This window comes from Canis lupus, chromosome 12, assembly GCF_003254725.2.
Source record: "Canis lupus dingo isolate Sandy chromosome 12, ASM325472v2, whole genome shotgun sequence".
Taxonomy (NCBI): domain Eukaryota; kingdom Metazoa; phylum Chordata; class Mammalia; order Carnivora; family Canidae; genus Canis; species Canis lupus.
Window position 1 is genome coordinate 67,502,750 of NC_064254.1, and position 22,334 is coordinate 67,525,083.

General features: G+C 41.7%; 1 protein-coding gene and 1 long non-coding RNA gene across 12 annotated transcripts in view; one reads left to right on the forward strand and one right to left on the reverse strand.

The window, feature by feature from the left end:
- Window positions 1–22,334, forward strand: part of LOC112658673 (uncharacterized) — a 41,528-nt gene that overhangs the window by 15,484 nt on the left and 3,710 nt on the right. The gene's annotated exons all lie outside the window — the stretch shown is intronic.
- Window positions 16,430–22,334, reverse strand: part of CDK19 (cyclin dependent kinase 19) — a 158,262-nt gene continuing 152,357 nt past the window's right edge. For all 10 annotated transcript variants that reach the window (XM_049092466.1, XM_025444894.3, XM_049092463.1 and 7 more), the window contains one exon: window positions 16,430–20,810. In XM_049092466.1, coding sequence (XP_048948423.1) covers window positions 20,679–20,810 — 132 coding nt within the window. In that variant the 3' untranslated portion in view covers window positions 16,430–20,678. The remainder of the gene's footprint in view (window positions 20,811–22,334) is intronic.

Genomic DNA, 22,334 nt, shown 5'->3' on the forward strand with positions numbered 1-22,334 from the left:
AGTAACAAAGGGACCTTGGAGATAAAATAGAAACTCTGATGTGGCCCCCACCTCGCTGATACAGATGAGGAAACATGAGGCCAGTCCAGTAGGCCACATGGCAAGTTATAGCACGACCCAAATCTACATCTATGGGCAACCCAACTTACCCTTTAAGTCTATAAACATATTACAGCACAGAGTACATAGCCACTATCAATTAAGTCCTATGATTTAAATAATATAAAACATAAATCAATGCTGTCTACTAGAACTTTCTGCAATGATGGAAATATTTATATTGGTACTGTCCAAAATTGTAGCCACTAGCCAATAGCCACTGGCTATTGAATACTTGAAATATGGCTAGTGAAATTGAGGAACTGAATTGAATAATTTATAGTGGCTAACGTTTTGGAGAATGAAGATGTAAACACTTGTGTCATTCATAAAATTAAATTCCTTCTCTAAGCTATTCAAAGCATAAGGCAGTTATTTTCAAACTTTATTTTTTATTTGTTTAAGATTTATTTTATTCTAGAAAGATAATGTGAGCAGGGGAAGGGGCAAAGAGAGAGGGAGACAAGCAGACTTCTGTGCTGAGTAGAGAGCCCAATGCAGAGCTCAGTTCCAGGACCCTGAGATCATGACCTGAGCCAAAGTTAAATGCTGAACTGACTGAGCCACCAGGTGCCCTTCAAACTTTAAATCACAGAATCTACTCTTTAAAAAAGGAAAATATTGCTCCCAAACTAATAAAACGTAGACCAGCAGAGCTACCATGAGAGCGGGCATGGAGCCAGCTGTTTCCCTCCTCTGCTTTCTACCTTTATTGAGTCTCACCTGGGGCCTGACCCACCTGGGGCCTTGGGAACCTCCTCAGAAGCCCTAAGACTGCACTGAGCATAGTGTGACAATCATCAACAAAAAGTGCAGAATAGAACAGCAGCAGGTAATTCCCCTAACAAATAGTTACTGAGCAGCAGCTGGGAACTAGACAGTAATCTAAATATTACAGGAATTACACAGGAAATATGGCCCCTGCAACAAAAAGACAAAAAAAGACAATAATGCTTAGCAATACTATCTTAGCCAGATGCTACCCATACCTTATCTCGTTTTATCATCATGTTAGCTCTGTGAAGTGTTATGATCTTCATTCATTTCACAGTTTAGTACATTAGGCTTTGGGAGAGCAATAGCTCCACCCAAGAACCACACACAACTGGTCAGGAGGAGCTGAGACCTAGGTCTGCCAGACACAAAGCTGTGTTGTGCCCCTCCAGGGCTCACCATGGGGGCTCAAGTAAGCTCCCGTGGGAACTGGAGTGAGAGAAATAATATAATTGAGGGTTAAATTGTCATTAGGTCAAAGAGGAGATAGTCACAAGTAGCTCCCAGAAGCTTCTGCTATCACCAGATGGAGCTAGGAGTAGGTCAGCCAAAAAAGAACAGGAAAAGAAAGGCTGAGGCCCATAAAGACGAAGGAGACAGAATCACGGTCAAGGAACTAGAATTTGGCCAAGGAGCTGAATATTTCTAGCCCCTTCATAGCCCTGCAGGGCATTCAACTGCTAGATGAATACACCAGTTTGATATTGTGATGTAATAAGAAATATATATTTGGTCTTTGTTCTCAGTTCCTAGCACAGAGCTCCTAAACCCCTGATAATTTTCTGAATGATAGGGTTAATAGGAGCATCCTCTGTTATCATATTTGGTTTTAGCCTCTGATTCCTGACACAAAAGCTTCTTAGGCCCTTGCAATGTCCAGAGTGATAAGGGTGTCTTTCCATATGCTAATGAGATGGTGGGTGGCTAGACCACTAGATGGCTTCAGGATGGAGGGCTCATCAGCAGAAAGACAAAGGCATACTATCAGCCCCACTCCCCAACCTCCAGGGAGAGTGGGGAGCCCAACTCAATCCAAATCAATTAGAGATTGAGTTAATCACTAATGGCCAGCGATTTAATCAATCATCCCCACATAATGGAACCTCCATAAAAAACTCTATACAGTGGGGTTGGGAGAACTTTTAGGATGGGGATCACATCTGGGAGGGGATGTGCTCTCTGGCAGGGAAGCTCCATGGCCCCCATTCCCCACCATAACTTTGCTCTACATATCTTTTCCATGTGGCTGTTCTTGAGCTATGCCCATTATAATAAACTGCTTAGTAAGTAAACTATCTGAGTTCAATGAGCTGTCCTAGCAAATTATCAAACCTGAGGAGGGGGTCGTAGGAATCCCTAATTAATAGCCAGCAGTCAGAAGTATAAGAGGCCCAGACACATGACTGGCTCTGAAGTAGGGGCCATCTTGTGGAACTGAGCCCTTAAACTGTGGGGTCTTCACTCAATCCAGGTAATTAGTGTCATAACTGAATTAAATTATTAGACACCCAATTGGTGTCTACAGAGAATTGAAGAATTCCATGGTGTGGAAAACCCACACGTTTGGTGTCACAAGTGTTTTGAGTACAAATGGGTCATATTAATCAGCATCTTGACCTTAGAACCAGAGAATCTTCTGATCTTCCAGCTTCCCAGTTTCTGTGTCCACGCTCCCTGTGCTCTCTCATGGGTCATCTACATGAGAAGGACATGCCAGCTGAAGGACATCCTCCTTGGTGATGCCTGTCATTGCAGTTCTTCCAGAAAGCCATGACCTCTGAGCCAGGCCACCCCTGCCACAGTTCATACTTCTTTCTCGTCCTACAGCCCTCTATGCTTAGCTCTTCCAAGTCCAGAGGAGAGTGGGAGCTGATAAGCAAGTCCATCACCTGAGAAATTTCTGTCATTGGGCAGGGATTTCTCATGGTTTTCCATAAAGTTATGACCACAGGAAGTGAATGTGCTGATTGAATATTGAGATGTGCGATTCAGAATCGAGTGACCAGCCGAGCTCGCGGACTCTGCTTGGGTCCAAAAATTATATTACAGAAAGACTCTAAAGCAGCTATTATAAATATGTTCAAAGAATGAATGGAAGCAATGATGACAAACACTGAAGCATAGAGAGTCTTGATAAAGAAGTAGAAACTATTAAAAAGAACCAGAGACATTCATTTATGGCATGATGGAGTGAGGAGGTCAACAGTTCCTCTCACAGGAAACATAAATCTGGACAAAACTGTCAAAACATATATAACATTAACTTCTTGAAAATGAGGAACCCTTTGCTCAAATAGAATTATAGGGCAGCCCCAGTGGTGCAGCGGTTTGGCACTGCCTGCAGCCCGGGGCCTGATCCTGGAGACCCAGGATCGAGTCCCATGTCGGGCTCCCTGCATGGAGCCTGCTTCTCCCTCTGCCTGTGTCTCTGCCTCTCTCTCTCTCTCTGTGTGTGTCTCTATGAATAAATAAATAAAATATTAAAAAAAAAAGAATTATAGATGGGAGCTCACCTGGTAAATGGAACAAATGAAAACACCTGTGGGTGAAGCAGACCACCCTCTACCCCCAGCTGACCTTGCCGCCTCCTGTGGCTCATCTGCAGCACCTGCTTCAGAAGCCAGGCAGTGAACCAGTAAACTGACATTTGGGAACTCACGTCCTGTTCTCAGGGCCTTTAAAGCTAAGGGTCATGTTCTGGATTCTGGTAGTAATTCCACCCCCACTGGTCTTGGTTTAGCTCAGTGGATGTCATTAGAACCAGTTACCCCAGAGATCTTTCTAGAAATTTATGGAGACTTTCAGTATAATCTAATGATTGGAGGGTACTGCTGGCCTGCAGTGGGTGAGGGCCGGAGTTGCTAAGCATGCTAAAATGCTCAGGACTGTGCCCCACCATGAAGAATTGTCCTGCATCCATTGCATTTGAATGTCCTCTTAGCCATTCATTAAGTGAGTTTTGTTTTGTTTTGTTTTTTTTAAAGAGAGTGCACAAGCTGGGGTGGGGAAAAGAAAGGGGGAGGGGGGGGAGAGAGGGAGAGGGAGAGGGAGAGGGAGAGAATCTTAAGTAGGATGGAGCCTGATGCAGGGCTCTAGCTCACAACCCTGACACCATGACCTGAGCTAAAACCAAGAGTCGGATGCTTAACCAACTGAGCCACCCAGGTGAAAATTTTGTTTATAATTATTTGAACCTAGAACCAAACTTACCTTAAATACCAACAAAAAGTATGTTTTGCATTGTTTTAATATACACTGAATTGCTAGGAATGAGACTATCACATAAATCAAGGTAAGTTGTACTTTTTTGTTTATCATTTAGATTGTTCATCATTCATTTATCATTTTAGAAAGTCCCATCACTCATGGCACCATGGCTTGTGGCACTCAAGCTGCCAGTACCAAACATTACATCAGTGTGCATTTTCTCAGCAATTCATTGTGGCTTCTCCTGCAATTGTGACAAATATTTACCTGTTGAGATATATATGTGTGTGTGTGTGTTCCTTTTCCTTTTCTTCTCTTTTATACTACAGCTAGAGTATTGAATTGATAAATGGTTGACCCTTGAACACGGGTTTGAATTACATGTGTCCACTGATACACAGATTTTTTTTTAATGGAGTGCAGAACTGCAAATGTATTTTCTCTTTCTTATGATTTTTTTTAAAGATTTTATTTATTTATTCATGAGAAGAGAGAGGCAGAGACACAGGCGGAGGGAGAAGCAGGCTCCCTGCAGGGAGCCCGACGTGGGATTCGATCCCAGGTCTCCAGGATCACGCCCTGGGTGGAAGGCAGGCTCTAAACCGCTGAGCCACCCGGGCTGCCCTCTTATGATTTTTCTTAATAACATTTTCTTTTCTGTAGCTCAATTGTAAGAATACAGTATATAATACATATGACATACTAAATATTTTTTAATCAACTGTGTATATTATTGGTTAAGCTGACAGTCAACAGTCGGCTATTACTGATTTAATTTGGGGGGAGTCAGAGGTTTTACAGAATTTTCAACTGGGGATTTGGTGCCCCCAACCCCAACCTTGTTCAAGTGTCAACTGTATTTTGAAGTTTTATGTGTAGGCCAGTTGCCTTATCTGTGTATTTTCTGCTAGAATAAGCAGTGTTACAGCAAAAGTGTTTCTTATAGGAGTGCTTGGGTGGCTCAGTCAGTTAAGTGTCTGACTCTTGATTTCAGCTCAGGTCATGATCTCAGGGTGGTGAGATCGAGCCCCGTGCTCAGCAGAGTCTGCTTGAGGTTCTCTCTCCCTGTAGAATGTTTCAACCAAATGCCAGAGAAAACAGTTCAGACTAGGTATCTAGGAAGAATCCTTCAAAAAGGCTGTTTAGTGGAGGCTGGAGTAACTAGGAAGACTACTTGCAGATGGGACTTGTGCAGGACTGCGATGGGGTGTAGGACCTGGAGGAAGGGGAGGGGACCTGCCCAAGCATTGCACACAGGAAGAACTCGATGCAAACTTGGCAAAGGCAAAGGAGAGAACAGTCTTGGCCCTGACAACGGGCAGCACATGCTGGGCAACCACAGGTAGACACAGGGCTCTCGTGCGTGTTGCGTCCTGCTCCCTACAGCTTAGGCTCTCGGGCTTGTGGTTCCTTACGGATTTCACTGCTGCAGTGCTTTGATGATTGTTTATCATCTCAGCCTGCCCCTGCTGTGAAGGAATAAATGTTTCAATTTCTAATTTAGAGACACTAAAAATGGTAATATTAGAGTCATTCATTTAAATATAAAGGTTAAAAGTCCTGGTAATAACAATAGGGGACACTCAGTTTGTAATAGGCTACTGCTTTTTAACAATTACAATTTCCAAAACTAATTCTTTGAATGTCCTGTGCTTGTGCCAAGGGCATTAAGGCTCTGACTAGTTAGAATGTGGATGTGTGGATGTGGATGTGGATATGTGGATGATTTTGTGGATCCCATATGTGGATGATTTTGACTGTTAACAGGAAAAAAAGAAAGAAGAAACTGATTTTTAAAATAAAGACTATTTATGATGTCTCGGAAGAGAACTGCAGAGACAGGGCAGTTCCAGGGCTGGTAAAATGAGTGATTCAATGCAGTTCTCAAGGATGCTGACTCTTTCCATTTTCCTTTTCAGTAATCCTTGGTATTTCTGAGTGGCCTCCAAGGCTGGCTCCCTTCGTGGTCTTGAGATGGCCACCACAGCTCAAATTTAAAAGTCCGGAAATAGAAAATGGGATGTTGGTGCCTTGGTTATCTTTTTAAGCTTAAGACAAATCCTCCTAACAGCTCTCCCTGAAAGTTTTCACTCAGATTGTATTGGCCAGAATTGCATGACATAGCCCTGCTTGAACCAACGGCTTAGCAAAGGGAAGGAGACCAACGTATGGGGTTTGGTTCAATCACTATGCATTCTCTGGAGACAAGGAGAGGCTCAGCCTCCATGGAAGGCGAAAGCCACTCTAGACAAAGTAAACAAATAGGGCCTCTGACAGCAAGCAAGGAAGAAGCAGGGTAAGTCCATGGAGGAGGCAAAGCCATTGTCACAACCAGGGATTTCTACGTTGGTTTCTACAGAGTATTCTTCGAAGGTGCAGGAAATAGGAGTTCTTTGGTCAAGTAAGTGTAGAAAAGGGTGCACTAGATCATCTCCCTGGGAATTCACAATGTCATCGGGATAGTAAAGTTTCTGAGAAAACCTGTGCTTAACGTTAAAGCCAGAATTTTCCCTGTATTTCCATGAACGCATGTATACATATATTCAGATGTATTTGACCATGGAAACTTTTGTTTGTGAATATCTGTGAGCAATCCAACAGAAGTAGTGTTTCATGAAACATCTGTTTGTGAGATGCTGGGTTGATATCGGATATTTGTTCAGCTTTTGAAATAGTTTAAGTAGGATATAGGTGTTCATAAGTTATATGTGTCAATGCATTTATAAGAAAAATTAGCCAGTTTTATTTTAGAATGTTTTGCTACTTTTTAAAAAGAGCTTAAAAATGTTGCAGAATTCATTTGTTCCCTTCTCCAAATTAGAAAGGGCGTGGTGGCGGTGGTAGGCTGGAGACCAACTTGTTTGCTGAAACTAGATCTGGTATAAAGATCTAGATTCTAGATCTATTGTTTTCATTACTTAGTCTTTGGAGCAAACAAAAGTTAACATGGTTGGCCAGGGTGAGCTCCAGATAAGACGTCCAGCCTTTCCATTATTTTGTTTTCCCACAGAACACAGGGACAGGAACAATCCAAAGAGACTATCCAAATCACATGGTCCGTAAACCACTCCAAGGGCAATATAATGGTTAATAGTTTCCAAAATGAGGGTATGCGGCCTTACTTAGGTCACTAACCAATGAGAAAAGTTTCAAATTAGGAAATTGTGCTATATGCTCAATCTGAATCTTCTGTATAGCTCACTAACAAATGCAATTGAACGTTCATTATATGTGTAAGGCCCAGAGACTTTCAAAGGTAAACAAAACCAGAAGCATGGTCTTTGCTTTAGTATGTGCACTATCAGGGCACCTGGGTGGCACAGTTAGGCACCCAACTCTTGGTTTTGGCTTAGGCAGTGATCTCATGGTGGTGAACTCATAGTTGTGAGATCAAGCCCTGTCAGGCTCCATGCTCAGTACGGAGTCTGCTTAAAATTCTCTCTCCCTCTCTGCCTCTCCCACTCATGTTCTCTCTCTCTTTGAAATAAATGAATACGTATTTTTAAAAAACAAAACAACAACAACAAAAAACAAGTGTACTATCTATTTGGTGTCAAGATACAAGTCCCAATGTTAAAATGATACCAGCATAGCTAAGTGATGCAGGGCAACTTCACCAGAGAAGTCACCAGAGAATATTAAGACTACATGAGACACACCTTGAATTTCTGCTTAAAATCTTATTTTCTTTTGTCTAATCCTCACTGGAAATAAAGAACGTGTTACAACAAATTGTACAAGAATTTTTCACATAATTTAGTTGTCAAGAGCCCCCACTTAACCTGTAGTTCTTTTTTAGGATCATTGTCCTATGAAAGTTCTCATGAATTACAAATAAGTAATTATATATGAAAACTATGTGCACAGATATATTATAATCAGTGCTAAACTCTTTGTTCATGCCAAAAGAGCTTTTATATACATAGTACAGATGAGGAAGCAAACATAAATCTAGTCTTGTTTATATGGGAAAAAATGTGTGGTTTTTTTTTAAGCCACTGGAAAAATCAAGAAAGTGATTTTTGAAAAGCTTTTTAGACACATCTGTAGAATTGAAATGCTTGTGATTAAAAGAGCTTAATTCATTTCTACAAATATCTTAGAGGGAAAATGCCTTTGCATTTTCTGGACCCACCTCCTCTGCTCCATGCCCGATTTTCATTTGGACCTTCACTCTCCTTTGGCCCTATAGCCCATGCCCTGCTCAGTTTGGATGATGGTTCCAGCAGTTTCTCCTAAGTGCAGGGCTTTCTGGAGGGGAGCTGTATCATACTGGTTTGGAGTTTGGGCTCAGAGTGCTCCAACTCCAGCAGCCCTTTCCTCCATGGCACTCTCTAGCAGACTGGAGTCTGGGAACAGCCAGACTTACCCACTAAGGGCTACTCTTTTCAGGGGGATCCCTCATGTTGTCTATGTACAGAAAGAGGACCTCTTTCTCTTTTCTCTTCCTCCTGTCCCTTGAGTGGCACAGACCTTTCTAACCCAGCCTATAGGGCTAAAAGGCAAAACTCAGGAGCTATTTTTATTCCTGGTGATCTTTCTCTCAAGATGAATGATCAAAAGTATTGGGAGCTGAGGGGTTTTGCAAATCTCTGGACCATGTCCTTGGAAGACGTGATCACTCAGGAGGTGGAAGTACAGATAGTAGCTTATGAGAACAACAGTGAGGAAATGGAGGGACTATGTTCTCTCGGCTCTAGACTTCCTGGGTGGCTTCTGCTTCATCTTGCAATTGCATGTCCAGAGAAGACAGTTGCTCTCATTGGTATAACCGTAGCTACAGATAGTACAGAAACACAATTTAGGGCAGCCCCGGTGGCCTGGCGGTTTAGTGCCACCTTCAGCCTGGGGTGTGATCCTGGAGACCCGGGATTGAGTCCCACGGCAGGCTCCCTGCATGGAGCCTGCTTCTCCCATTGCCTGTGTCTCTGACTCTCTCTTTCTCTCTGTGTCTGTCGTGAATAAATAAATAAAGTCTTAAAAAAAAAAAAAAAAGAAACACAATTTAATGAATTCATTTTTTTGTTTTTCTTTTTTTCAAGATTTATTTATTTATTTTAGAGAGAGTGTGTGTGAGAAGGGGGAGGGGCAGGAGAGGCTGAGAGTCTGCCCAAGCAGACCCCCCACTGAGCGCAGAGCCTGTTGCGGGGCTTGATCCCAGGACCGCAAGATCAGGACTTGAGCCAAAACCAAGAGCCAGCCACTCAACTGACTGAACCACCCAGGTGCCCTTAAAGTTTTTATTTCAATTTCAGTTAGTTAACAGAGTATAATGCGAGCTTCAGGTGCATAGGGAAAATGTAGGAAAGCAAGAGAAAAGGTGATGGGTAATGCTGCCAAACACAGTAAAAGAGTTGCTCATTTTTAGATAGTGTTTCCTTAAAGGATGAACCCGGATGCCTGTTATATAGGCCCTTGCTTCTAAGAGTGCTCTTTGGCACAATGGGTGATTTCCTTTTTGGCATTCAAATGGCTGACCAGTAATCTATGCAGATATAAATGTAACAAGGGAGATCATCAAATAAAAGAGATAAAGGATATTAAACTTCCTATTTATACTAGAAACACATCCAAGCACATAGAAATTTTGGAGGGAAGAGAAAGCCAATGGAATCCACTTTTACGGAGAGCCTACTATAGTGCAGTCACTCTTCTGGGCACAACACATATTATGTCATTTAACCCTTAAAACTCTATGAGGTAGGTGCTATTTTTTGCATTTTATAGACAATACTGTGAGATTAGAGAGGCTCAGTAAGTTATCTAAGGCCACACAGATGAGAAGTAGACATGCTGGATTTTAAGCCTAAATTTGTCTCTAAAACCTATGTTCTTTCTGTCATGCCATGTTGAGATGGCTAATGTGGAGGTAAATATCACAACTCAGTAATTATTAGAGACTGTAAATGGCAATTAGTCCTGTGATTTTTTTTTTTTTAAGTAATCTCTGCCATCAACATGAGGCTCAAACTCACAACTCTGAGATCAAGAGTCCCATGCTCTACCAACTGAGCCAATCAGTGATATTTAACCTGTGATATTTAACTAATTCAATTTTTATGGGGTCTTTTCTGCAATGTGTTGAAAATATAATGGGAATCACGATGAAATAAAATCACAGGGACCTTTAGTCAATCATGATTTTTCTGTTCTTCGACATGAGAAAGGTACTTGGTCCCCCAGAAATGTCAAGATCAGGGATTACGTTCCCCTAAACACTTTTGAGGCTATCACTTGAGGTGACTACAAATCTCTTCTCCTCCTACACCTATCATCCTCATTGATATTCAGTACACTGGCACCACGATGCCAAAAGGTACAGAGGATTTCAAGGAAAATATACAATTTAGAAAAGGATTGTCATTAACAAAAAAGTTGAAGAAGACTTTGTACTCCATGCTTAGGAAACAACAACAACAAAAAAAAGATTTTCATATTTACATTAGATAACCTATTTGCTTCTCCCTACTCCTAAAGAATGAGATTAATCTAGTACTCACATGCCATGGGGTTGCCTGGCAAGGTTTGAAGTGTTAGAATTAAGAACCCACCCCCCAAAAAGGAAGGTCAATGGAGCCTAAGGCCATGCAGAAGAGAAGAGGCCCAAGTAGGGCAGAAAAAGGGACAGAAACTGACTCTCACTAAAAGGAGAACTAAAATATGTTTTTTTTTTTTTTTTTAAGGGACAAGAAGGGGGCGCCTGGGTGGCTTACTCAGTTTAGCATCTGACTCTTCAGCTCAGGTCAAGATCTCAGAGATCTCAGAGTCCTGGGATGGAGTCCCACCTCAGGCTCCATGCTCAGCTGAGAGTCTGCTAGAGGATTCTCTCCCTCTGTCCCTCCCTCCATGCTCTCTCTCTCTTTCAAATAAATAAATCTTTTTTTTTTTTCTTTTTTTAACAGGGGCAGGGGCAAGGCCCTATTCTTTGCCTATAAGATTTAGTACATGATTTAAAGATTGCTCATAGTGAATTTTAAAAGGCTAAAGGACATGGGCACTCTCATAATACTACTGGTGAAAGTAAATTAATACAGCCTTTTTAGAAGGTAATTTGGGAGCATATGTAGAGGAGGAGTATGGTGCAAGTGGTGGTTCTCAAACTTTAGCATGCACAGAATCACCTGGAGGCTCATTAAAACACAAATTGCTGGGCCCCACTCCCAGAGTTACTGATTCAGCAGTATGGGGGAGAGTCTGGGAATTTGCATTTACAAGTTCCTACGTGATGCTAATGTGGCTGGTCTAGGGAATACGCTTTGAGAACGACTGGTATGAATGGTTAGGAATTTGGCTCTGATGTTACTTAACCTCTCTCAATGTTGTTTTTCATTTATTAAAAATGGAGACAATGGGGCACCTGGCTGGCTCAGTTGGTGGAGTGTGCAACTCTTGATCTTGGGGTTGTGAGTTCAAGCCCTGTGTTGGGTGTAGAGATTACTTAACAGTAAAATCTTTTTTTTAAAAAAAATGGGGACAATAGTGTCTACCGCATATAGCTGTTGTGAGAATTAAGAGTTAATAAAAGTAAAGCGCATGTGGGAAGTGCTCAGTAAATGTTAGGTCAATAAATTTTTTTAAAAATATTTAAAAATATATTTATTTATTTGAGAGAGAATTCATGCTCCCGAGTAAGGGGGAGGGGCAGAGGGAAAGGGAGAAGCAGACTCGCCTCTGAGCAGGGAACCTGACTCAGGGCTCTACTGTAGGACCCTGAGATTGAGACCTGAGGTGAAAGCAGACACTTAGCTAACTGAGCCACCCAGGCACCCTTCAATAAATGTTTTCATAATTTAAAACGCTCATTCTTTTTGACTTGACAATTCCATGTCTAAGTATATATCTCCAGAGAAATATTTATATTATGACCTAGATGAAGTAAATTCATTTAAAAATATAACTTAACAAAATATTCTTGGCTTAAGAATAGAAAATCTGTAGAGCTTTATTACCTTTAAGGTAATCCAATTTATAATTAAAATGTTTCTCATAAAGAAAACTCCAGAAGTCCTCAATGGTGTCTTCTACCAAACTGCTTAAGGAAGAAATAATCCAAGTATTGCCCAGACTCTCTCAGACAACAGACGATAAAAGAGTTCTCAAATCATTTTATGGGCCCTGTATAACTTTGACACTAAACTTTCCAAGGACATCACAAGAAAATTATAGACCAATATCCTTCATGAATATAGATACAAAAATTCTTAACAAAATATTAGCAAATCTGTTGTCAAAAATGGACCTTTGTGCTCTGGAGCCAAAATACATAATGCAAAGAGTTTGGGTATAAAGAACAATAGCTTTATTGCTCTGCCAGGCAAAGGAGGCTGCCTTCAAAACTGCTAAGCCCGCCAGAGGAAGGGCCTGGGAGTTTTATAGGGATACAGGATCTAGCCAGTTTTGACAGGAATTGTGTACGTGCCACCAGCCTCCTTGGCCATGTCTTCAGGGTGGTATCAGATTCCTGAAACAAAAGGCTAAGATGGGAGGAGGGTAAGTTTGCAGAAGGGAGGGAAAAGGTTACTTAAAGATTTAAGCATTTATTTGAGAGAGAGAGAGAGAGAGAGAGAGAGAGAGAGACAGCGTGAGTTGGGGGAGGAGCAGAATCTTTCAAGCAGATCCACTGCTCTGAGTGTAGAGCCCCACTGGGGGCTGGATCTCACGACCCTGAGATCATGACCTGAGCTGAAACCAAGAGTAGGATGCTTAGCTGACTGAACCACCCAGGTGCCCCGAGTTTACTTGTTTAAAATCAGGCTTCGCTGAAGCATTAGTGCAGCCATTTTGACTTTTGTTGCACTTTATGCTTTTAAGCAATTCTAAATCCAAGTGAGCAAATTGGAAAAATGGTAATACACCATTACCAAAATCTATTGGTTTCCTAGATTTGTTGTAACAAATTACTGCAAACCCCGGGGGCTTAAAACAACAGAAACTTATTCTCTCTCAGTTCTAGAGGCCAGAAATCTGAAATCAAAGCATCAGCAAGGCCAAATTCCTTTCAGAGAATTCATCCTTGCCTTTAGTTTCTGGTGACTGACAGCATTCCTTGGCTTGTGGCTTCATCACTCCAGTCTCTGTTTCCATCTTCACATAGCCTTCTCTTCATCCTTATCTGAGGAATGCAAGGTTGTTTGAACATTCAAAAATCAGTCAGCATAGCCCGATACACATCCTACATAATTCCCCTCGTTTGAACAGGACTTGTGAATATGATGGAATAGGCACATCAGTGATTACATTATGTGGTATAAAACACTGTAACAGACTAAAGAGGAATTCTCCTGGCAGCCTCCAAGAAGCCAACCACATGTTGTGGAAAAGGCCACATGGCAAAGTACAGTCTCTAGGAGCTGGGGATGGTCCTCCTACAGGCAAGTCCTACAACCACAGGAGCTGAAATCTGCCAAAAACGTGATCTTGGAAGAGAACCCCAAGTTTTTAATGAGCTTAAAGTCCCAGCTGTCACCCTGAGATCTGGTGAGACCCTCAGCAGAGGACCCAGTCAATGCATGACCACACTCCTGACCCACATAAACTGTGAGATAATAAATTTGTTTGTGCTAAGCCAAAAAAAATTTTTTTATGTTTATTTATTTAAGGAATCGCTATGCCCAACGTGAAGCTCAAACTCACAACCCTCAAGATCAAGAGTCGCATGCTCTTCCGACTGAGCCAGCCAGGCACCTCTCGTCAAAGATATTTTTTTAATGGAATTCATCATATTAACAACATAAAGGAGAAAAATCACATAATCATTTCATATGCAGGAAAGGCATTTAACACAATGCAGCATCTGTTTGTGATTAAAACTTTTGTCAAAGGTGAAGTAGAAAGAAATTTCCTCTATTTGAATAAGGGCATCTATGAGAAGCTTTTATCTAACACCATATCTAATGGTGAAATATAGGAATACTTTCTCTCTAAGACTAAGAACCTTACAAAGTGTTCACTCATATTTGTTCTTTTTCAACATTGTATTAGAACTGCTAGCCCATGCATTTAGGCAAGAAAAATAAATAAAAATTCTTTAAATCAGAAAGGAAGAAGTACAACTATCTTTATTCACAGATGACATGATTGTATATATAAAGAATCTAAGGGAATCCTCTCTCTCTCTCTCTCTCTCTCACACACACACACACACACACACACGACAAGCTATCAGAGCAGTGAAATTGGCAATGTTGCAGGATATAAAGGCAATATGCAAAAGGCAATAGTATTTCTATATATAGCAACAAAATGAAATTTCACCCCTCAAAAATCCTACCTTCCATAAAACACTAGAGAAAAATTTGGCCAAGTTTTTTGCAGGTTTGTAACAAAGATTGCCTTTTCTCTAGTTTCCAATGACCTGTTCCTTATTTCCATCTGAGATCTCACCAGAATGGCTTTCACGTCCATTATTCTACCAACATTCTGTTCATGATTATTGATGTGTTCTCTAAGAAGATGGAAGCTTTCTCTCCAGCTCTCCTCTCTTCTTTCTAAGCCCCCACCAGAATTACCTCTAAAATTTCTTATTTCTAGCATTTACCTCCAGACTCCATGAGCTACTGCCACACGTTTAGGTACTTGTTTACAGCAGTACCCCATGTCTTGGTACCAAAATCTCTATTAGTCTGCATGAGTTGCTGTAACCAACCAAATACCATCAACCGGATAACTTCAACAACAGAATTTATTTTCTCACAGTTCTGAAGGCTGGGAAGTCCGAGATCAAGGTCTGGCAGGGTTTGGTTTCTGTTGAAGGTTGTCTTCCTGGCTTGAAGATGACAACCTTCTTGCTGTGTTCTCACATGGTAGGGAGAGAAGGCTGTAAGGAGAGAGAAGGTAGGGGAAGAGAGCTCCCTAGTGTTTTCTTCTTACAAGGAAACTAACCATTTTAGATCAGGGTTTTATCTTTTTTTTTTTTTTTTTTTTTTTAAATCAAGATCCTATCCTTTTGACTTCATTTAACTTTAATTACTTGGATAAAGGTCTCATCTCCAAATATAGCCACACTGGGGATAAGGGCTTCACTGTAAGGATTTTGAAGGGATACAAATCAGCACTTTTATATTCAGTAGTACTTTCTGGAAAAAAATCTAAGCAGCAGAAAAAGCCTGAAAAAGCAGAAGTAATGTACTTAATACATTTAAGTCAGTATTTTTGTCTCTGTCCCCTATATTCTCTCATTTAGAATAATTGAACAAATGTTCCTATTAGGCTTGTGTTTTTCTTGTCCAAGCTGGCTTTCTATCACCTGCAGGATAAAGTGATGGCTTTAAAATGCCCACCATTTAATATGATCCAGGAATTCTATGCCAAGGTAAAAAAAAAAAAAAATGATGCTAATGACTTGCCCTATTAATTGTCTGTTCTGTGTGGGGTGTCATGACAGATGCTGGGAGTGGAGGAGGAATCAAACCCAGGGGCTATCCACAAATAACTTATAGTTGGCTAAGGACATAGACCCCTACTTTCAAAATGGATTTTCCCAGGAGTGGTAAGGAGTTTGTACAGTCATCCACATCCTATTACTCAGGTGGCTGGTTAGAAAGGCAGCTATGGGGCGCCTGGGTAGCTCCATCAGTTAAGAATCTGCTTTCAGCTCAGGTCATGATTTCAGGGTCCTGAGATGGAGGCCCACGTTGGGCTCCCTGCTCCATGGGGAGTCTGTTTCTTCCTTTCCCTCTGCCTCTCTCCCTGCTTGTGCTATCAAATTAAAAAAAAAAAATTTTTTTTTTTTTTATAAGAAAGAAATGCAGCTATGGTCAAAGAACAGTTTTCCAAGAGCAGCTCTACCCTACAAATAGCACTGTATTGAATATATATACAGTCTGTGTCAAGCAGTGAAGCAACTGGACACGTGCAATATCTATTTTAAATAGAAATGGAAGCTTTGTGTTTATGCCATTTAAACATTCTTCAGTTCACTCCATGATGCCCTTGACCGTTGGAGCAACCATATTAGATTCATCAAGTAGATTATAAGGGGCAGCCAGGTAAAACGGAGTGTTCTTATAAAAAGGAGAAAAACCCAATGCCACTCTACCCACAAAATGCTGCCTATTTGCTTTTTCAAAAACATCATTCTAACTTTTTTTCTTTTTTATAAAAGGGATGCTTTCCCAAGATATGTCTTAAAACCTGTAATTCTGCTTCTGAGGTATATGTAAGCATGGTGTCTGTGGTTTTGTGACATCATAAGCATCCTGAATAAAATAACATATTGCAACTCCCAGGGAGATTTTGCATCTCTACAGGGCGGAGTATAATCTCAAGAGCTTCTAGGCCTACAGATGAAATTGTGACACTAAAGCTTGTGAACGGGAGTTTTTCTATCCTTAAAAGATCCACATAGAAACAAAGTCAATTAAATTTTATTACAACCAAGAATATAAAATAAATGCAGTGTAATTTATTTTAGTTTTAACAGTCATTTCAAGAAGGATGTCAGGACAACTCAAAAGCGGGAAACACTCAGCTCCAAAGTGGCTGCTCCCCCGCACCCCACGGAGCGGCCTGGCTTGGGGGGCAGCTGGCTCTGAGCGGGCACCGCACCTCGCCGCAGGGTGTGGGAAGCGTACGCAGCAGTCATCGCTATATTCATAGAAAGAGGGGGTGCGTGCAGAAAATGGCTGAAAAAAGGGACAAAGACAGGTTCACTTCACAAATAGGAATTATGGGGATTACAAACTAGGCAGTTTAGAAAGGATATACTACATAACATATATAAAAAGTACTTTAAATCGTTGTTAAAAAGGACATCTTCAGTCCAGATTTTGTGTAATACTTTTAGTGTCTACACAGACAAATCTTTAAAAAAATTAAATAGTATTAATTTACTAAATATTTAGGAGATAACAGTGCATTAAGGATTTTTTTTCATATAATACATACATATCACTCCTTTGCAGTGATAGCATAGAAGAGTAAGTATGGCCTTAGGTACAACACATTTTTTAAAAATCCTAAACAATGAACTCTGCTTTATGATATCTGTGACTACTCTTGAAGATGACAGAGGCCCATACTGCTAAGTTTGATGTAAAACATTACATATACTTGAGTCCTTCAAGCCTCCGGTAGGCTAACTGCTATTTTACTGCCTTTCTCCATTCCCTAGAAAGGTATCACCGTAGAGTTTAGGATTCGCAATTTTCATAGAATTCTTCCTTCATCGTATAGTTTCTGCCACATAGTTTTATCCAAAGCAGATGAGGCTGCAAATCTTACTGTCCGGTGCTTTTGCCTTTTACCTTGAGCCGAGAAAACAGCATCCTTTCAGGGGCACACACTCAGCAGTTGCTTCGCCAGGAGTGAGGCAGTGAACATGTAGGTAAATATCGTCCCTTTGCATTCTTCAATGTAAATTGTGTTTCTAAGAGCAAAAGAGTAGTGCAGAAGGCCAAAGTTCTACGTACTAAAGTTTTAAAACCACACAGATATAAAAATATACATGTCCTTGGTTTTTGTATGTTACTGCACGATCTACTTTCATCACAAGGATTGCTTCAGCCTCGTAGTAACGGCCCTGCCACCAGGCTACCTCACCCTTGAGCTCGGCTCCTGGAACGCTTAGAATCCCTTTCGCCAAATGCGTACCTCACCAGAAGGCTAATTTGAAAACTGATTTGTAATATGGAGGGCAGAAAACCTTCACCTTTATTCCTTCCTTCCTTTCAATAACCTCCCTTTGGTTTGGGTTCTCACGGGCTGAGGGGTGCCTCCCCACCCCATATTCTCAGGGAACAAGATGGTAATGAGTATTTGGAGAGGAATGAGGTCATTTGGGGACCACAAAGATAAAATTTTAACCTCAAGAGGCTTCACAGATCTACCTCCAGGTCCCACAGTTTAGGGTCCATTAGAATGTTAAAGGCTTTGTTCCCCGTCCCAAAGGAAATCATGAACCATAATTATTTCAAGGGTAATTGGGCGCCAATGGGGATCACCTACTCCGAGGCAAGAACAAGAACAAATGGGCCAGTGCCAGCATAGTGACCAGAATAATGGGGATATCCGGCAGTATCCTGGAGAACACTGTGGACTAGGAAAAACTGATGAAATGCCCTCATGGTTTTCGTATCAGTTCTGCCGATAAAATTAACTATCTGCAAGGAAAGCAGGGTAGCCCATTGATTATATAAGCACATGTCACAAGATTTGTGTATCAAAGTTGCTTTTAAAGTATTAAGGGGCATGGTATTTTGGTCTCTGCATGTAAGTGGGCTTTTCTCTTATTAAATATAAGTGCCCCCGAAGGGTAGCAACATAGATTCTGTTTTCATTATAATTTCCCACAACCACTTAAGGAGTTTATTCTGCCTATAAGGGCCACCTGACTGTTGTTGAAAGGCTGCTGTGAACATTTCAAATCTGCATTAATGCCTGTTGTGATATTTAATCGCTGGCTTTCTCGAAGGTAGATAGAAACCTCTCCATAACACTGTTTATTACACAGCAGAATTTGGAATAATAACTCTATCCAAATGAGTTTAGAAGTAAACAAAAGGACCTTCATAGTCTTATAAGCCACTCCTATCACCCCACCATGGAATGGATCACAGGCTGCTTAAGGACAGGGAGCATGTCTTGCCCTTTGAGTCTTCCACCCAGCATGGCATTGAGCACGTGGTGAGGGTACAGTGAGCATCTGATGGCCAATAACTATGGACAGTGAGGCTTCAGGGCACAAGACAGAATTTTATACAGGTAGCTACGGTATGCAAAGGGCTATTACTTTCTCATTAAAACAAAACAAAACAAAAACGGAAGGGGTGAATTACCATAGAGACGATTAGAAATTCCTTCCAATGGAGAATGTTCAACTGTTTCATCTTCAATGTCAATGAGTGTCACTATATAGCTTTTATTATTAATAAGCATTATTATGCTGAGATCAGTAAGGTCCTTGCTGGCTACAGTATCACATTAATAGTGCAAAATGTATACTGGCTTCTGTCTAAAATCTTATTTTACTTGTGTATGGACCCAGAGTATCATAACCAGGTAGATAAGTTCACAAAGAATAGTTTTTAAAAAATGCATATAACTTGCATATACAACAATCAGCTATTTCTTCTAGCTCAAGAAAACATTTAAAACAAGGCTGGTGCTGCTAGTAGCATTCAGAAGAACACAAATTTCTTGCCCCTTACATTACAATGGGAGCTCTAAATCTTTACATTTCCTGTGACTCTGGGGAGTGAGGGGCTCCTTTCACAGGCTAAGAAAGAACTCAGCCTCTAATTCATAGATCGTGGAAATGCAAAATATGCACTTTATCTAGTATAGTCGTGTATACTATCTGCCCATAGTTTTTTAGGCACAATTATTAAGTTTTCTCCTAGGGGCAAAGAAAGCATTCAGTGCAATGAAAAGATTCTTGATAGAATTAAGTTTCAGTAACAACAGCAAAATTATGCATACATAATACATACTTGAAACATGAATAAAACCTAAATTTTTAACATGCTTTAAAAATAGTCACTCTATGTCTAATGCAAATATGAATGGTGAACACTGCTCTTTATTTTAAAAGCAGATTAATTTGCAAATTAATTTGCAGGCTTCTATTTGAGTACTCTTGATTATGTAAAAAAGTTACTCAAGCTAACCCAGACGTGAAAAAACCAACAGTTCTTTAGAGAAGCCAACTTTTATGTACAACACACACTAAAAGCTTTTCCTTCAAAGGTAAGTAACACGTCCTTTGATCAATCTTACTCCTTAAAGAAACCCTAATGCAGTTAATATTCTCTTCTGCTTTCTGGTGCGGGGCACCAGAGGGCTGCAGTTCATCAAAGCTCTTGAAACCCTTTTTAAGGTAGACTTCGCTACATGAAGGTTAAATTAGAATTCTTCATTACTGAATACTATTCAGAACAAGCTGATTCTGGGAACTACGTTCCATATGAGTGATTGATTATATAAAAACTACCACATACTACAGTTCTTCATAGCATAAAGCATAGTAACTGTAAAGATCTAGGCTGTTTTTGGTTGTAGGTTCCCTCTGTCCCACCATTTGTCTTTTTTTAGACCTTCCCTGAAACTAGATAAATAAAAATGTAATAGTAAAGTACTTTGGGACAGTAACAGTTTCTGTTTAAGACTTCCATGAGCAAAACAGTCATATTCTGTGAAAACAACGTAGTGCTTTAAAAGGTGCATTTTTTTTTAACCTGTGTTGCTAGATCAGTTCATGAAGTATAAAACTATACACCACTGGAGTCGTTTCTAAAACATTAAAATCCTATTAAAAGAGCTTTGAAAAGATAAATCATAGTGATTGCTACAGCATGAGAAAGGTGCACCAGGAGATCCTTCCAAAAAATGCTGAAGGTTACAGAAGTTAAGTGCTGGGATTAGATCAGACGATGTATCAAAGTCACAATGGAACACATGCGGGGCAAGGGTGTTGGGGAAACTTCACAAAAAAAATCTTCTTTAAGTCAATAAAGAAGAGACATCAGTCAGTCCTACAAAATGCTCAGTACGTAGCCTTCCTACCGACGTGGATGCGTTTGAAACGGCATCATCACTTGCATTTTTGGTTCTTGTCAATGCGGACATCATATTGCTGGAGTCTGTGCCCTGGGCCGTGGCGGTCAGTAGCGGTGGCCCTGGTGCGACGGGTGGTACTGCGTGCTCTGCTGGGACGAGGAGGAGTAGCCCAGTGTGCTCTGGGACTGAGAGGATCCCTGGACGCTGCTTTGGTAATTCAGGCGAGAACTGGAGTGCTGGGGAAGCAAAGAGACAGGGGAATCACTGGTGGGAGAAGAGGAAGGCTCAGGATGGTCATCACAACGGGACGCACGGGACACAGGGGCCACTTACGGAGGCTCCTGGTCCAGATCCAGCATCGTGGACAGCGGACAGCCAACTTAAGCTCGCGGCTACACTTTGCTTATTTGGAATCACGGCCTGGCACTGCCGTCACGGCATGTTTCGGCGAGCAAGAAGCCTGGCTGGATTTCTCTGGGACATAAGCTCACGTGGCAAAGAAAAGTGGAGGGGGGGAGCCTTATGCTGACCTGCTGCTCTTTACGGTGACCGACCCTGCCGAGTCATTCTTTGTGTAACTGAGATTTGCAAACAAGAATGATCGTTTGGGCGTTTGGGCACACTGAGTCAGTGGTATCCATAATGTATACTCATGTGCTCTTAATGCCCTCATTATAAATAACAAAGCTATGATTAAGAGATCATTTTCAGAGAAAAGAATTTTCAGGGGTAGAGGCTAGAGTGCCACCAGCGGCACCACCTGTCCGCCAAAGCAAGGCAGGCGGCTGGGCAGGATGTGGCGGCAATGAGTGGGTTTCATAAACTTCAGGCAATATTTAGAATGAAATAGAAGGGGGGTTCATACGTGAAAACACCCTCAAGAGAAAGCAGAGACAAATGTATTTCAATCCAATGGTGTTTTATCGCCTTAAATGAAACATTCATCTTCGTGGTACCAGAGACAAATATGAAAAAAATATATCATCTCTAGAATAAGAACACGGGCCTAGTTAACGATAAGCAGAGCTGGACCCAGGGCCTTCAGCTAAGCTCAGAAGGCTGGATTTTCCTGTGAGTAAAGCAGGAAAGATCTTAACCAATAAAACCATCACTTGGAGTAAAAACTGTAAGTGACCCTGAAGGTGGCATTGGGGGTTAAGGGAAGGACAGGTCAGCAGGGTCCCCTCCCCTCGGCGTGCAAACGCTGCCAAACTGAACTAGCAACATCGGGCCTGAGACAGCAGGGCCACAGGACGGCCTTGGTGAAAACCAGCTCGGGGTCGCCCCCTCCCTGTCACAGGACTCTGGCCAGGTCTAGAGAGCACGACGGAGTCACTCGTGTCAGTTACGGGGATCGCGGCTACCAGGCGTCACCAGGACCAGCGCCGGCTGAGAACACCTCGGCTCGGGGGGACGGTCCGCAGGCGCCCAGAGACTGCTGAAATCCCTTGAAAAGAGGGAATTTTTGCACCAAACTATGCGACTCCTCAGATGTTGGCCCCTCTATATGCGACCACTTCGAAAAGGCACCTGCCCCTGAAGCCCTGCCCAGGTGGCCTCCGGGCTCGCTGCCCGACCGGGAGGGGCCGCCCGGCCCGAGCCAGGCCTCGCCCGACTTCACAGTCCCTCGGGGAACTTCCCACCCCCCGCCCTACCTTGTTCCTCGCGTGACTCGTCCCGTGTTCGGCTTTGTGTGCCGTGTAAGGAGCCGAGTTACGCACGGGGCCAAGTGTCGCTGAGCTGGGAATCCTGCTGCACCT